The sequence below is a fragment of the Chinchilla lanigera genome, unplaced genomic scaffold (genome assembly GCF_000276665.1).
Source record: "Chinchilla lanigera isolate Chin_1 unplaced genomic scaffold, ChiLan1.0 scaffold00050, whole genome shotgun sequence".
NCBI lineage: Eukaryota > Metazoa > Chordata > Mammalia > Rodentia > Chinchillidae > Chinchilla > Chinchilla lanigera.
In genome coordinates, this window is record NW_004955451.1 from 923,817 (window position 1) to 941,715 (window position 17,899).

Below are 17,899 nucleotides of genomic sequence, written 5' to 3' on the forward strand. Positions count from 1 at the left end.
TCATGTGATCTTCCCATACGTGTATACACTGGGCAATGTTCACATCGGGGTAAGTCTGTCTTCTCATTTATCATTTGTGATGAAGTATGCAAAATCCTTTCTTCTAGCTTTATTGCAATATATAGTACATTATTGCTCTGGAGCACCCTACCACGCACTAGCACGCCAAACGCCTACTCCAACTGTCACTGGGTCCGGTGGCCATCCTTCCCTGCCCCCACCGCTGTAACCATTCTAACTGCTATGAGATCAGCCTTTTAAATGTGATTACGTGGGACTTGTCTTTCTGCGTTTGGTTTATTACACTTAACATAATGCCTGTAATCCCATGACTTGAGGCTGAGGCAGGAGGACTGCCGGTCTGGAACGCACAGTGAGTTCAAGGCCAGCCTGAACTACATAGCAAGACTCCATCTCAGAAAAACAAACCAAGGCATAATAACCTCCAGCTCCATCCATGTTTTCACACAGGGTTTTTTGTTTGTTTTTGTTTTTGTTTTTTGCCCTCTTTTAAGGGCTGTCACATGGACCACATCTATTTACCCACTGTCAGCTGGTAAGGCACCAGCCGATTCCCTCTTGGCTGTTGCGAATGATGCTACAATAAACACAGGAGTGCAGACATCGTGAAGCGCTGACCCTTTGAACATGTACACCCAGACGTGACACTGCTGGAACTGATGCTCATTCTGTTTTAATATTTTTCTTTTTTATAGCACTAGGGACTCAAACGCAGGGCCCTACTTATACTAGGCAACTGTTGTATCATTGAGCTACACCCCTAGCCCTCTTTTGGATTCTCCAAACTGTTTTCACAGTAGCTCTACTAATTTATGTTCCACGGACAGTATAAGAAGTGGTTCCCTTTCTCCACATCTCTCCAGAACTTGGTATCGTTTGCTTTTTAATAGGCCTTCTAACTGGTGATGCATCATTGTGGTTTTGATTTGCATTTCCCTGATCAGTGATACTGAGCATTTTGTGTCTTCTCTAGAGAAACGTCTAAGTCTTAACCCTCCAGGCCTTGAGCATAACCTCTGCCTGCTGACCATTTTTAAATCTATTGCTATTGAGTTCTTTATATATGCTAGATATCAACACTTGTCAGATGCACCATTAGCAAATGTTTTCTCCCGTTCTGTAGGTTGTCTCTTTGCTCTGTTGATTTCTTTTGCTGTGCAGATGCTTTTTAATTGGCTAGAACCCACTTGTCTATTTTCACGTTTGTTTCCCACACTTTTGGGGTCTTATCCAAAAGTCCCTTACCCATTCCAGTGCTCTATGGTGTTCTCTGTTTTCTTCGAGTAGGAAAACTGCTTTCCTAAACTGCAAAGCCACAGCCTGCTGGGCTGGTTGCAGCCGGTCCCCGCTTCCCCGCCCCTCCTCAGGAGCTGCTTTGAGCACTCCCGGCTTCCGGAGGACGCTGTTATAGGGCCGGGTAGTGTTCCCAGACTGCCATGTCAACACATCAAAAACTAAGTCAGAGCAGTCCTGTGAAGTGAGGGAGACGGCCCAGGGATCCCCAGGACGAAAGCAGCACGAGTGGAAACCAGAGGGGACAGGGGAAGGCAAATTATAGGCAATCTAATAGCCAGAAGGGAAGTACAGGGCCGAGGAGGGAAATGACAGTGTCACTTTCTATTTATCCAGCGTCTTTCAGTGGAGCATCTCAAAGCACATTATAGGCAGCTCTTTAATCCCCCCACAGGAGGATGCTGATTTGAAGGGTTCCCTGGGGAGCAAGAAATAAACCCCAGGATCAAACCCCAGGCCAATCTCTCTGCTTCCCGTTTCCTTTTGTTGCAGACGGCTCAGCCCAGGCAAGTGTGGAGATGCGGACAAGGGCCCGAAAATCAGCTCGATGATGTGCACCAAGAGCCCTAAAAATGTTACACTCTTTGCCTGGTTCATTTCACTCCTCACAATATGTGCCAAGAAGAAAGTTTCACAATACACAACACACAAGCTTTGCGCACACATGTTCATAACTGCAAAATCTAGACACAGTTTAAATGTCCAAGAACAGAGGATGATATATGAAATTATCACTTAACAATTAAAATATGTCTTTTTTTTTTAAGGTCTTGCATATTTTATTTACTTTCCAGTGTTTTATATTATGACATGTATTTAGATATTGCCAGTAACTCTATAGGAAAGCTATACCAAGTATACTTATATCAATAGCACTTCTAAATACCTAGGAATTTTTTTCTTTTTTTTTTGGTTTTTTTTTTTCCGGTACCAGGAATTGAACTCATGACCTTGTGCTTGCCAGGCAGGCGCTTTGCCACTGAGCTAAATCCCGAGCCCCTTAAAATATGCCTTTGAGGAGGCTGAGGTAGAAGACTGCGAGTTTGAGGCCAGCCTGGACTTCGTAGAAAGCCCCTGTAACAGAAGCAAGTCAGCACATAACCTAGCAATGCGAAGGTATCTGTACAAACACAGAATCTTTTGCTGAACACTGAAAATGCAGAATGCCACATACACCTGGTTCTTACCTGGGGGTACACGTGTGTGGTGCCTGAGAAGGGATGGTAGGCAGAGCTGTGTCCATATTGTTTTGATTTTTTTTTTCCAGTGCTGGGAATTAAACCCAGAGCCTCAGGCATGCTAAGCACACAATCTACCACAAAGCTACATCCCAAGCTGTAGAAATTTTGCTTTTATTGTTTCTAAGAGGGTAAGCAAAAAAACGTCAAACAATTCAAAAGTAAAAACCAAGTCTTGGAGATGGTATGTAGCTCAGTGATAGTGAGGATCTAGGTTCACCACCAGCACCAGGGACGAAACAAAACTGTGCCTTTAAAGTCCGGTGTGATGGCCACACCCGTAACCCCAGCACTCTGGGACGCTAAAGCAGGAGGATCGTGAGTTTGAGCCCAGCCTGTGCAATTTAGCAATGTAGCGAGAACTCTCAAAAAACAAAACAAAACGCTACACAACAAAACCACCAGGCTCCAGTGTCCCACCCTGACGGCTCTCTGGCTTCTCCACACTAGAGGATCGCCAGGGCTATTTGGATAATGGCACCTGCACACGGAACAGAAAGAGAAGCACTGAACCAAGAGTAAGCATGGTGATTCTGGGGTGATGGGGTTACAGCCGAGTCTTGTTTTTGCTTGTTCTTTTTACTTTTCTGTAATTTTTAAGGTAAAAATAAAATAAGGCAACAAACCAGCCTTACCATCTTGTCTGTCCTCAGAGCAGCCCGATGCCGCCTCCAGGCTCCATCAGAGGGCGGCCGCGGGCCAGGCCAGACCAGACCAGGCAGGAGGCCGCCCTGTGACCAGTTCCCCGCCTCACTCTCCCGGAAGATCTTTAAGGTCTCCGGTCTGCGTGTTGCGAGTGAAGCAGTTACTGGCCAAAAATAAAACCAGCAAACTCCACATAGAAGAGAAGACTGCCCTGGTCAACCTCAAAAAAGGCTCAGGATTGAAACTCTTGGTAACTGCTGTCAACTCATTTAAAAATCAGCATTAGCTACCAAAATGTAAAGTATTAGTTTTATTAAAATGCAAATCAATCAAGTAATCTGTCTTTCTAGTAACAGTTGAATTGCAGGATCCGTTTCAATTAAAATAGTTTCCAATTTATTCTTGGCTGGGAGGTGGGTGGTCTTCTGCATTTTAAAATGCTAGCCTCCCTTTAGTGAAAATTCTGCCGGTTTCTTCTTTTCCATCTCTCCTGTTTTTAACTCATTTTAATTAAATCTGCTGGACTCCAAATATTTTTGAAGCATTTGTTTAAATCCCTTCCTTCATCAGATAGTGGCTTCTCTTTAGGAATGTGGGTGAGCTCAGGCTCATAGAGAGTTCTACAGGAAAGTCCAGAACCTGCAGGCTACTTGGACAGGACTGGATGTCCGTATTTTCAAAAGCGGTGAATTTTTAAAAGGGTGAATGTGGGGACTCCGACTTCTGTTGCTTGATCTTTGGGGTAACTGGGGACAAACAGGAGATGAAGCACTTTCGTGGACAGTCAAGCCCAAGAGGTAGCTGCTGACACAAGAGAAACAATCGCTGCACCCGACGTCCACAACAGGAGCCAGGAAGCCCTTGCCTGCTCTCTGCCCCATCCTGAGCTCAGCAGACACATTTATGCAAAAACTCAACCACGCCGCAGGTTCCATTCAGGACTCACTTCCTTTGGGGCCTGGCGTTCGGGCACTGTGGGGCAGTGCCCAAATACTGTGCTAAAGACATGGAGGATTTCTGTGCATGAAAACCAGTGAGTTTTTACATTTTAAAAAAATAGCAAGACCTGACTCTACAACCGCACTTAGTTGCCTGGATTCAACATTTCTTTTCTGATTCCAAGGCGCTAAGTAGAATGCTTGGGCAGAGGCGCTGCAAGAGGGTCAGCGGTGGAACACCGGTCACCCATGCACACACCGCTCATGGAAGATAATCTCCACTGCATATTGACCACAGCAGGCCTATAAATCCCCCTTATGGGGATTTAATTTCCAGCTTTTGACCTCGGGATGAAAAACAAGTGAATCATCTCCTCCTGCTAGATTTACACCAGAGCTAATCTCAATAAAGTGATTTAGGAATGGAGAGAACAGAAAAAGACCCTGGAAGAATCTTTGTTAAGTGAAAAGAGGAAACAAAAGAGTCGTCAGGGATCTGTATTTAGTGAACAAACAGGCAAGTGTCACCGAGGTACAAAGTCTCATGGGCTGGCTTATAGGTTTGCGCAGGCTCCCTGTTCTCAGAGCCGTGATAAATCAGTGAACACCCGCTGAAAGCAGCATCCTGCCCAGAATGACTTTTGTGAAGTTAATTAAAAATTAATATTAGTTGAGTGTGTTGGCACATGTCTATCATCCAAGCTGCTTAGGAGGCTGAGGCAGGAGGATTCCAAGTTTAAGGCTACTTTAGGCAATTTAGCAAGACCTTGTCTCAAAATAAGGACTGGGGATATAGCTTAGTGGTACAGCGCTTCCCTACCATGTGTGAAGTCCTGGGTTCAATCCCCAGCACTGGCAAAAAAAGAACAAAAATTAGGGGTGGGGAGGTAGCTCAGATCATGTGCTTAGCCTGTGTGAAGGCCTAGATTTGAGCTCCAGCATGACACACAGAGTAAAACCAGCAAAGTCCATGTAAGAGTGCTCTGCACACATGATGCAGCAACCCTACTTCCGGCTGTGCATCTGATCGAGTGGGAATCCATACCTGGAACAACCACACTCCCGTGTGCACCGCACCATCGTTCACCACAGCCCGAATGTGGAAATCGCTAGACGTCCATTAGTAGGTGAGAGGACAGACAGATGTGCAGTGTTTTTTTTTTTTCTTTTCCCAGTACCGGGAATTGAACTCACGACCTCGCGCTTGCCAGGCAGGCGCTGTGCCGCTGAGCTAAATCCCCAGCCCCCAGACGTGCAGTTTTATGTAGTACGGGGCCATTCACCTAACGGGCGAACAACCCCCGCAACAAATGAGCCACTACTGCCTCTGAATGAGACCGCCTCTGTGCTGCTCAACAGGCCCCACGCGGGCACGCGGTGACGATACTCTTTATTTGTGATGGGGAAAGGACATGCGGAGGCGGCAGTGTTGGCGCACGTACAAGGCACGTGTGCTGAGCGAGCACCGCCCCGGGACTGATGTCCCCGTCCCCGTCAGGTCACGGCGGCGTCCGTCGGGACGGCGCGGGAGGTCCTGCAGCACGGCGAACGGGCGGCGTCAGTCCCCATGGCTTGTGGGAGGAGGGCTGAGCTGCCCAAAAAGGGATCGATACAGCTCTGTCCTGGAAGACAAACGAAGCAAACTGGTTAACACACCGCTTACCTTTCCAAGGTTAAAAGAAGCTGAGAAATACCCACATCTGTTTCTTCAATTGAAAACACAGCCACGTAATTAAAAAATGCATCTCACAGCTCTTATTCACAAACACAGCACAAGGAAGAGACCCAGAAGCAGCCAATCACACAGTAAAATATGTAAATAGTCCAGTGTGGCTGGCTCCCCTGTCTCTAGGGAACGCGCCTTCCGTAGGTTTGCCCTTTCCAGACAGGCTCTTCAAGTAAGAAAACAAGATTGAATATTTTAATAGAATGTATGAGACCGCCACGCCATGAGGAGGATTCAATCAGACATGGGATGCAGGGGGATATAATTTAGTTTTCATACATTTTCTCAGACTTGGCAGTACTTGAAAAACAATGAAAATGACCCAGCAACAAGATTCCAATTACCATCCCATGTGAGGCAGACCAGGAGTAGAGCCCAGGTTTTCTCTCCCTACCCCCTTCCCTGGTCTAACACATAATTTGATTGGCTAATTTATTTCTAACGTTGGATTTTGATATTTAAAAAATTTTAACATGCCAGTATCTTCTCCGGTTTCTGAGACTTGAATAAATTGCCACTTCCAACCTCTGTCCCTGGTATTAAGTGTAACGCACAACACAGAACGGGAAAATCTCGGAGGAGCCCGCGGTCCTTCCTGCCACCACGCCAGCCGCTCCAGGACCGCTCCCTGTGGGCACTAAGTGCGCACACGGCGGGAGCTGGAAACCCCGCAGAGAGCCGTACCAGCCCTGATAGTTCCCATCTACCCAAGAACATTTCCTGCCATCTTGTTTAAAAAACTCCTCAAAAACTGCTCTCCGGGGAGGCCGCCATCAGCAATCCTGACTTTACAGACCAAACAAAAACCCCAGTCTTTCAAACACGTATTTTAGTTCAGCAAGGCTTCAACACAAGAAACTTGCTGGTCTTTTTCTGAGGTCTCCGTGCTGTGGCCGGGGGAGAAAGGAGAGCAAACTCAGCAACAGGAACAGCGTCTCAAAGCTTTTAGAGAAGGTGAGAGTCTTTAAGAAACCACAGAAGCCACGCTGTGAACTAGCTGTCGTGCTGGGGGCCACGGGACGTGGAGGGCAGGTGTGGGCCGGAAATTTTACTGCAAGAATTTGGTAGCACCTCACCCTGACCTACCAACCAGCCCGGAGGCCTCCACACAAAAGGACCCTGGTGCGTCTCAGATCCCCGGGTCTCTTGTTCCCCTCCGGGTGCCAGCTGTCTGCCTCACCCTCCATGGCTCAGCCGCCCAGGCGGAGCCTTGGCCCAAATGTAAGGGAGCATGGCCTCCCTTGCACGTCACCAGACACCAGCGCCGGAAGGCACGGCCGCCGGGCCCTGCCCCGTCCTCACTTCGCCACACTGCGCCCATCTGCCAAGAAACACAAGTCTGTCTGGCCATTCCTCCACCACCACCAACAAGGTTCAACGGCACGAAGGAGCGAGTGGCCACGACTAAAAAGGTCAGTGTGACTTTAAGACGATGCTGCCTGTGCGGAGGCTCAGGGCTGTTCAGCCTTCCCAGCCTGGCCTTGCTTGCCTGCACCAGACCCCGTCATTACCCCGAGCGCTAATGCCTCGCACTGCAGAGCGGCGCCCGGGCCCAAGGCAGCAGTTACTGTCCGCAGCGGGGTTCACAAGTCAGAGCAGAGAGTGAAATGCGGAGCCGTGTTCTGATAGAACATCATTTCACACTCAGGTGCGCAAAGCTGACACACATAGCAGCCGCTCACGGCAAAGCAGCTGGGGGAAGCTGAGTGGTCTGGGCTCTTAAGATACTCGGGGGGAGGGGGAGAAGGACAACGTGAATAAGGCGTCGTTCCAACCTGAACCTTCCCAAACCACTCCACTTGGACGGTTCCTCGCCCACCACGACCCATCAGCAGCCTTCTGCCCCGCACAGCGCCCTGGGCCTCCCCGCGGCTCCAGGCCCCACTGCTTCACACTGTGCCACCAGCAGGACCTGGTGGCAGCCTGGCCGCTGCCTTTTCTGCTCCCTTCGTCTCCTCTCCAGATCAGCTGCAGCGGACCCTCCTCAGCACCAGGCCCTCCTCGCCCGCCGTCCAGGGCTCCGTGCTGCGGGGATCTGCTTTCACAAGGGACTGGTACCGCTGGCGCGGACGCAGCCCCACCTGGAAACAGGCCCACGCAAGCATTCATGCCCTCCAACATACCGGGCTGCCATGTTGTTTCTCAGAGTAAATTTAAGTTGTCACGAAAGATATAATTATCAGAATGCTGTGAATATTAACTTTTAAAATAAAACCCTTACGTCCCGTTTGTAAAGCACTCGGTGGAACTGCTACGCCACACTGACTGGCCACCCACCGTCGCTCATTCACACACACACAACGCGGTAACTCGGATATTTTATGGCCATCATTTTCTTGTTAAAGTTGTATTTCCATTTGACTTTTCCCCACAGATTTTTGTTTTAATATAATTGTTTTATGCTTGAAAGACTTTTATTGATCACCCTAGTATACTTTTTGGCTTCTTGGCTACAAAAACAGGTATGTAAGTAGAATAGTCCTGAAATTTTTGAAATTTAAAAAATGACAATGCAACTATTTTAATTTCTTGACATAGTAAGTCTCTAAGTAATGAAAATTTTTCTTCTGGATTGGGTTATCATTATATCATTATATTATAATGATTTTAGGATACAAATATGTAACATAATACAATGTTTTGCAACTTTAGTGAAAATTACAAATTTATAAAACATTATTACAAATGCATCTAATTAGACAGATAAAGCTTTTCTTCCGCTGCTGATGCATCTGTAGATGCGTATTATTTACTGTCATAATGAAAAGGGTTTGGCAGCGATGCTATTTGCTTTTCTTTGTTTCTTGTATTTTTTGAGTAACTGATGTACTGAAACGTCCTTTCACAAGAAAAAGGAGACAGGAATAGGAGTTTTGTCATAAGAATGTCACTTGATTCTCCTCATTCTTTTGTTTGTCTTTTTGAGACAGGGTCTCGCTGTGCGGTTCAGCTGGCCTTGAGCGCACTCTGCAGCCCAGGCTGGTCTGGAACTGACAAGGATCTTCCTGCCTCAGCCTCCCGTGTGCTGGGATTACAGGCGTGCACCACCAGGCCCGGCACTCCTCATTCTTTCTGAATTACAGTACATAGCAATCCTCTCCCCGCCAGAACACCCACACAGCGATCTTCCACCAAAACTTGCTTTTAATGATCTATGAGCGAACAGTCAACACATGTTCTCTTGCAACTTGGTTGAAAATGAAGAGCTGGAGCCTACCTGGGCTTTGAGGGGCTCCCTCACCCAGGCTCTGGGTGTTTCTCAGCCCCCTCACCTGCATAGCGGGCCTGTGCTGGGCCCGAGCGCACGTTTCTCGCTGTACCTGACTCATGCAAACTCTGGCTACTTTCTCCTGGGAAAGTCTTTGCACAGACGAAGACTGAGTCTTGATGGGCACACGCAGCTTTCCCTAAACTCAGGTGCTAGATCTGGCGTCAGTGGTGAGGAAATGGCAGAAACCTCTGAAAAGAAGCCAACTGTGCCCTAAGCCCTTACACCGCCCCAAGGCAAACAAAATGGAAACCGGGCAACCGAAATGGGTGCTGGGCAGGCTGACCACTTCTGCCGCAGGCGCACTTTCCCCGCGGCGCCTTCCTGACCGTGCAGAGGGGCTGCACTCTCAGTCCTTCGGTTAACCTTGTCTCCGCCTGCTGCTCCAGGATAAGGGCAGACTTTAACACTTCCATTCCCCTTAAGGCTACGCGTAATGTAGCTGGGCTTCTTAACCAAAAAAATCCCCCAAACCATCAACCGCAACTCCTGCTTCTGACCACATTAAGGATCCAGCTTTGAACAGCGGTCTGAAACGCACCCCTGCTCTGTGCCCCTCCTCTCGCGGCGTGGTCTCTGCGGCCGGTGGGAACGCCCAGCGCCGACAGTGTATTAATGTTGGTATCAGGTAGGAGAAGAGGCGACAGAGTAATTAACAGGATGTGCACCTAAGGTAGAAGGTCGATAGAGGGGCTCTTCCTTGAATTAAAATTTAACTCACCCTTTATTGCAACCTACAAAAGCAAGTAATGAGCACTAACATTTTTATTTCTTTTAAACTGTCATTTAGGCTGTAGAGGGGATAATTACCTATCTCTAGTGTAGTAAGGTTTTATAACCCTTAGTGAGGCATTTTCTAATTTAATATTTTTACTATATTATCATAAAACCTGTTTCTGGAAAAAAATGATCATGGATTAGCAGCCATTTTCCATAAAGACAGTGTGTGTGTGAGTGTGTGTGTGTGTGAGTGTGTGTGTGTGTGAGTGTGTGTGTGTGTGTGTGAGTGAGTGTGCGTGTGAGTGTGTGAGTAAGGACTCAGCTTATTTGTTGTGTGATTCTTCCAGAGACTCAGGGTAGGCGCCGTGCGGCTACCCGTGAGTGCAGTCACTTCAGTGTTGAGTGAGGTTCTCACGGCCCTGAGTAAGATGGGGCCGCACGTGCGTAATAACACAGCCCCGGACAGATGCGGGGACCCAGATGTGCTCCCTTCGGTCCCCAGCACAGATCATTGTCTTTCACGATGTTATTTGGGCAAACAGCACAAAGGAGCATATTAAACCTGCAAATGATCTGTGTGGGACTTTCAATTTGCTAGGTCAGTAGCTTGCGGCACTGGGGACCCTGAAGGAACTCGACCGTCTTCTCGGGAAGAGCCCTCTCCTCCGCCTTGGACTGGGAGCTCCGAGTTCCGAGACATCCCCCGAGCTGCCACACTTGTGCCTAGTGCCAAGGCAGGCGCGCAGTGCAAGGCAAGCAGCCCCTGCGCGGCGCCCTAAGGAAGCACCCTTGGGTCCCTGAGCAAGTCTGACACACCGGTCCTGAACGTGCCAGTGGAGACAATAATGTCGCTCTCCTGGTTGAAATTATACGTGTTGGCCCTTAGCAAGTTTGAAAGTGCTCACTGGTTGCTGGGGGAGGGATCCTCAAATACACAAGACTCAGCCAGCCTGCACCGGGCTCCTTTCCCCTCTGACCTTCCACCTCCCCTGCACGCTGCACTCTGAGGTGGTGTAGCCTTTGTTTCTGCCTTGACTAATCCCCTCTGTGTGCAGAAAAAGACAAAGCACATGAAGGGGAAGTCAGAGTAAGGGCTCCAGTTTGAGCAGTGCTTGTGTGTCGCGGAGTCTGGGTTGAACCTGACGGAAGGGTCCGCGTAGACAAGGGCGGTGCAGAACCAGCCCACTGCACTCACCAAGGGCAGAAGGGTGCTTCCAAAACCACCACTGCACCATGCAGCTTTCTTCATGTTGTGTTTTGAAAACTTCAGACCTATGGAAGCTTAAAAATATGTACTAGATGTTTGTGGTTCCCGGCCTCAAAGGACGAACAGGTACGATAAATTAGTAAAGATACGTAAATGCTTGAACTCTGTTAGCTGTTGGGGTTGATCACGGACACTGAGGGCGGGCGGCTGGGGAGGGGAATGTCCCAGGTAAACCTGTCCCGACAACACACTCCACCGGGAAGCCACACTGGACCCGACCTGCTGCTCCGACTCGCCCCGATGGGCCCTGTCCCTCAGAACCAGGACAGCAGCAAGGCTGCCCCCCACCTGACGTTTTCTAACCAAACCTGTCCCTTCTAGGCTTACTGACCTCAGGCCCGCCGCTCCCGGGACAATATTCCTGCCAGCCCGGTGGAAGCCGCGTCCTCAGTTTGTCGAAGCCCAGCAAGGCCCTCAGAACCTCTGCCAATCTCAGCAACACTGGCCTCCCAGACAGCTCAGAGCTGGCGGGGGACCCACGGTTTCCTATGTTGTTTTCTATCCCTTCCTCCTCCTCCCTTTTTTTAGTGTGACACTAGGTATCCAACCCAGGCCTCACGCACGCTAGGCGAGGACGCTCCCGCTGCGCTGCCTCCCAGTCCTGCCACGTTCTGCACGCGAACTTCTGTCACAGCTCCACTCTCTGCTGGCTCCCAACATGTCCAGGTACCCCAAGTGTCCACGGAAAAGGGGTCATGCCAATTCTCACAGGGCACGTGCTGGGTGGCACCAGCCAAAGGGACTCTCTTCCAGGAGAACATGTGCCTCTCACTGCCCAAAACCAAAGTGGGCCAAAGCGTAAAGGCTGCTTGCTGCTCTATTTCCCTTCAGAAATGCCTAAAGACCAGGGACGACAACTTTCTTTTGTTACATCAAACAAATCATTTTTACATGGCAGCACAGCACGGCGTGCAATGAACGTGCAGGGGCTGCAATCTCTAGTCAGAGCTGGCTCTGGTTCTGGTTCTGGCTTAGATCCTGACTGGATCCACGGCCTAAGAGAAACTGCCCTGGAACTGTAGCTCCCTCCTCGGTAAGAGGTGACCGGACCCTCCTAACACACACTGTTCACAGCACTAAGCGAAGTCCCCGTGCAGAAGGAGCATGACCATCGATGAGGACGAAAAGGGACCGGCACTGCAGCTGAACACTGGAACCCAGGCTCCTCGTGGTCGGCTCCCAACTGACACAAGAGATGAGATGGCAGCTTCCTGTACCCTTCACTCCTTCCGCTCCTCTGACCCAAATCCTCCGCTCTGTATCAGTGGCTTTGCAAGTGAGCGAGAGGTGGGGAGAACATCTCCACGACCTAAGAGGGGAGGATATTGATCCAAACAGAAGCCAGTGTTCTGTGCTGTCACAAGAGCGAGGTCACAGGCAGGCGACACACCAGCTCAAGATTCTCGAGGCTCGATGGTGTTGGGAGGGCGATCCAAGTACACAGATTGAGCTTTTTTTATTTTTTCTTTTCTGTTTTGCAGTATTGTGAAAGGGACCCAGAGCCTCTGCACTGAGCTACACCCCCAGTCCTTTTTTACTTTGAGACAGAATCTCGCTAAGTTGCTAAATTCCCCAAGTTGGGCTCGAATTTGCAATCCTCCTGCCTCAGGCTCCCAGACTACCGGACTGAGAGGTGTGCACTACCACTCCCGGCTCACTCGCAGTGACGACAAAGTGACTGCTGTCTAGAATGATGCCAAAGTCACGACAACAGAAAGCCTATGATTCCTGCATTCAGCCAAGGAAGGTCATACAGACCTCCCTTATTCTCCTCCCAATGTCCTAACACAGATGTAATGCAGGTTTCTTTCCTGAAATCTCACCACGTCCCATGCCAAAAACACACCCAAACCAAACAATAACCACACACACAAAAAAAGAACAAAAGACCCACGATAAAACATAAGAGGTAAAATGAAATGAAAGCCACTTTCACCTAAGACCTCTTTCTTAACCAGACCAAGTTAGCAAGGCAGCAATGACTCAAAGAATCGCCTCTATGTCCCTAATTCCCTAAATCTGGATCTAAGGAAATTATCTCCAACCAGCAGCTCAACTCTTAGAAAGCTCCAAGACAGAAAACCGCAGCCGCCCACATCCACCACGAGGTGGCAGTACACGACCCAGTTCTAAGGGGACCAGGCGCAGAAGCTCAGAGCAGCGAGCCCATAAATTACCCCGCGGGTCTGCTCTCATCACCATCCTCCCAGGGCTTGAAGGAGACTCGAGGAGGTCTGTTCCAATGCGCTCTTTTGGTCAGGTCAGAACCAGGTCCTTCAAACCTCTGCAAATGCTTTTAGCCCTGCAGCTTTAAATTACAGATGGTGACATGTGGCCTGTGGCCTGTCCCCTAAAGATCAGACAGATTTATAAATGTTCAAAGAATCAGGTTCAGGCCCCAAACAAAAGAAATGAAAGGATGAGGAGAAGGAAGGAGCGGGAAGAGGGACAAAGAGATGGGAAGGAAACTCGAGTTAAATTTTAACAGTACTCTCACGAATCACTAACAGATCCTCTCCTTTAACAAAGGAAGAAAACTAACTTGAAACTTCCACAGTTCTTACAACTAGTTTCTTCTTTCACAGTCTTTTAAAGACAAATAATTTTATATCAGTAGACTTACGGGCGGCGGGGGATACGAGCCACTTTTCAGACAAAAAGGGACACTGCTCCTTTCCCGGACATGAATATTCCATATTCCTGGGATGATTTCCACTTTCACAGTTTGACTGTTTTATAACACATTTGATGCGAGAGAAGACAAATGGCCTTACAAAGGAAAGACGACAAATCACCTCACTGTTTTTAGCAGCGTTTTCTCTTTATTTTTATTTATTTTTATTCTGGAGCCAGGCTGCCAAACTCCCTGCCTTGCTGGAGATGTTTAATATTAACGTCAAGCCGCTGCGATCCTGGCAATAGAGTTGGCTGGTGGTGTGTTTACAGTTTTGTGACTGCTGGCTTCAGGAAGATGAAGCTCCTTGTTCAAACAGCAGCCCCTCTAACAGCTCCTGTTAAAAGCCAGGGGATGCTCCACTGCCTAGATGTGAATCACTCCCGCCAGCTGCTGGGAAGGTAAGACTGACAGCCCAGTTACATGTGTATCCGTCCCAGGACTGCTGTCTGGGCGCAGGCTGCATCTCTCAGCTCCACTTTAACCGCCAGCTGTGCGGGGTCAACTTGCAGAAACGGTGAGGGTGTTCATCCTCAGCCTGAGCGTCAGCAAGGCGCTCTGCTGCTGCCTTTGGTAACGAGTTACTCAGAAATACAGGTCTACACCAAAAGCGAGAGCAGTACTGCAACCCCCCAGTAAACAGACACAAGGCAGCAACGCGGCGATACCAAGTGTCAGGGAGCAGGGCCGTCGGACCCCAGGAGCGAGCTGTCCACCTGCTGCCCAGCTGCTCCGCCTGCGTGCTCCAGGCCATGTCCACTGGGCTCTCCTCCTCCCTCGTCTTTCCAGCTCCCCTCTCCCCCCTCCGGCTTTCTGCCCTCCTCCTTTCCTCAACGCCCTGCCTGGCGGTCCTGGGCCTGCTCCGGGCTCTAACAGGTGCCCCTGTGGGAAGGAGGCCTGCAGCCTGAGTCCTGCCCCACAGCCCCAGAGCCGCTCCCAGCGCGCAGAAGAGCTGAACCCACCTGCGAGGCTGTTCTGTCACCTAAACCACCGATGCTGTTAACAATGGCAGCAAATGCTTTGTTATTCCACACCGAACTGCTCAATGGCAGTAAGCTCTATCACAAAATTACAGGTATCAGCGCCATATTTTATAATTAAAAAATAAAGCCCAACCTGGGATAAGGCTCTTGTTTGGACAGTTTATGCTTATACAGATTTTTTTTTTAAATGCAAGCGACTGCTTCCATTTTTTTGGTTTCTAACAGATCCTACAAAGAACTTCTTCCTTCCTCTGCAAGTAACAGAACAATTTGGAAAAAGGAAAGTTTGGGTCAGACACCTGCCAGGTAATACTCTCAGTCGATACAGCCCAGGACCCCTCAGCTTGTGTTCGTGGGCGAGACCATCGCTCCCCCCAGTTCCACGGACCAGCTCCGAAGTCAGCAGTCTGACGGCCCCAGCCAGCGTATGACCAGCTTTAAACAGCCTGATTGCTAAGTGCAAAATGAGTAGTCTGCGCTTCTTCCCGCTGGAAGCTGTGGGTCTGCTCTGGCCCAGAGTCGTGCCTTCCCTGCAGCATCGAGCTGCAGAAGAGGCGGCAGACTGCTGCCAAGTGTGTGTATGAGAAAATGTGTATTGATTTCTTCTTTCTTATAAAGGAGCACAAAGCATTGAAGAACAATTGCTCATCTTTGCGGCGTTTCACATCCCACACAGGAGACAAAAGGCCCAGCCCCCACGACCTCAGAGACGTGGAAGAGAACCGTACAGGGCTGCGGGCCTGGTGTCCGTGGCCACCACTGCTGTGCAGGCCCGTGCTCCTGGGACCCCACACACCCCGGCCACCTCGCCTCGCGTGCCTCTGACCAACTGATTTCCCTCTCTGGCTGGTTTCCATGGCTGTACTGGACAGGAAAGAGCCTTCAGTCTTATTTACCTTTTAAGCGGAGGTGCCCAGAGGGTAAAAGACTTAATGTTTATAAAGTGCTCTGCCCCCCAGAGGGAGACAATGGGTGGGAGACAAGGTGTGGTCACCACTCACTCCTGACCTCATCTCCCGGGGTATTAGTAGTAGCGTCTCAGGAAGGAGGTGCTTCCCAGCAGCGGGAACTCAGCACATCAGGGGTGCCCTTTATCTACACAGCCTTTTTTGATTTGACACTTGATACCAACAATAAAAAAACAAGAAGGTAACCAGGTTCTATTATGCTTTGTTAATCACATAGAGAATCCATTTCAGAATTGTTTTCTTATTAAAACAAATCCTAAAAGCAGTCCCAAAAACTGACCTAAAGCCGTAACTGGTCATCACACAGGCCTATCAGTCCCCCTCTGTTTCCATAGTAACCAATACTTTGCAGGAGGGCCACCAGAAACCAAACTGGGTATAAATAACACAGCTAAGATGGCCAGGAGAAAACCTAGGGTAGAATACAGAGTTAAAGGTTATACTCTTGCAAGCGATGAAAAAATAAAAGAGTGTTCTTGAAAGACCTTTTCTCACAGTTGATCCTAAGTAAAAATGACCTTCAAAATCCTCTAATCAAAGGGCTGGGAATGAGAAGTCCCAGAGCTGGATCCTTTATTTCTAGGGCTTTTCCAACATGGCCATGAACCATGAACAAAATAAGGAGCTGGCCCTCCAGCAGTGTAACGTTCTAGAATGGAGACATTCACCACAAATGATGAGGGGGCAACCTGGTGGGGAAGACTATATATAACACGGACACATACAGAGTACCACGGGAGCAGAGGACAGTGTATTAGAGGAGCTGGATGATTTGCAGAGATTTCAGTAAGAGGCAAGAAACTCCTCTTCATCCATTTTATAGGACTGTGTGCAAAAATAATCTTACCAGCAATCATACAAAGACTTGTAAGCTGAAGGCCTTCAAAGGCGTCTCAGACAAGAAGCCTGTAATCAACTGTTCTTCGGTTTGCAATGAATGCGGTCTGTCCCTATTGCAGGGAAAGGGACAGTGGCAGAATTTACAGAGAATGTATGTGAAAGCACAAATCTTGTTTATTTAAATAATTATCTGCAATAATTACATTTAAAATAGCCCTAAGAAACAAGAAATTAAAAGGAGCATTTCTTCCTCAAGAATCTAATGAGCAAGAATGTAATTTACGTAAAAGAATAAAATGAGGCACACAGAAAAGACGTCTGAGCATCACCCTGCATGTCGGCACCTGGGCGCACTGCACGCTCAAGAGTCCTGGCCATTCTCCCGCTTAGAGAGGGCTGGCAGCAACTGCAGAAAGCACTTAAATAAGCCACACCTGTGCTGCAAACGTAAGGCAAGATACTGTTGGAATTAAAATGCATTATCCCAAACGTGTCAGTGTAAAACCTCAATGACACCAAACCCAGAATTACAGAAAACATAAGCGCTTCCTTAACTTAGAGGTTTAATATTCTTGTTTTTTGTTTTTTTTTTTTGGTTTCTCTCTGGTACCAGGAACCGAACTCACGACCTTGCGCTTGCCAGGCAGGCGCTTTGCCACTGAGCTAAATCCCCAGCCCCTTAGAGGTTTAATATTCTTAACAAAGCAAACCAAACCAAACCCTCATAAGTATGTTTGTGAACTTTTAACAAATACTATTAAAGAGGAACAAATAAAATAGGGGTTCAAAGGAGAAAGGGCCACCTGCTCAGTGAGGGCTGGGGGACACCTGTGTCTCAAGGACTGGGAAGTTTCCACAGCAACGGTGCAGCAGGCTGGGCTGGAGGCGCCAGGTTAAGGGGGCAGAATGAAGACACGGAAGGGACAGGGAGTGTGTTCCTGGGACAGCAGGCGCCCACCCTGGATGGTACAAGGGTGTGCTGCTGAAGCAGGAAGCAAGGTAAGAAAAGTTGCAGCAAGGTGCCAAGGAACTAAGGGCCTCCAGCGCAGGCTTGAGAGTGTGGCATTCTCCCACAGGCAAAGAATAGCACATGTGCCCCCAGTGATACGTGAAGAAGGTGAATCTGGGGATACACTGGGCTGAGGAGATCAGAGTCTCGTGTGCTTCAGAAGCTGTTAGTGTGATGGCTGAAGTGCTGACTTAAAAAGACAAAGCCCTGGGGCTGGGGTAGTAGCTCAGGGTAAAGCACTTGTCTAGCGTGTGAGCATGTGTAAGGTCCTGGGCTCCATCCCCAGCAACACAGTGAGATGCAGGGGCA

General features: G+C 48.9%; 1 protein-coding gene across 1 annotated transcript in view; it reads right to left on the bottom strand.

The window, feature by feature from the left end:
• Positions 1–5,461: 5,461 nt before the first annotated feature.
• Aatf (apoptosis antagonizing transcription factor) overlaps positions 5,462–17,899 on the bottom strand; it is a 104,388-nt gene continuing 91,950 nt past the window's right edge. Inside the window, exon 12 of the mRNA XM_005393937.2 lies at positions 5,462–5,757. Within this exon, the coding sequence (XP_005393994.1) occupies positions 5,694–5,757 (64 nt within the window). The 3' untranslated portion in view covers positions 5,462–5,693. The remainder of the gene's footprint in view (positions 5,758–17,899) is intronic.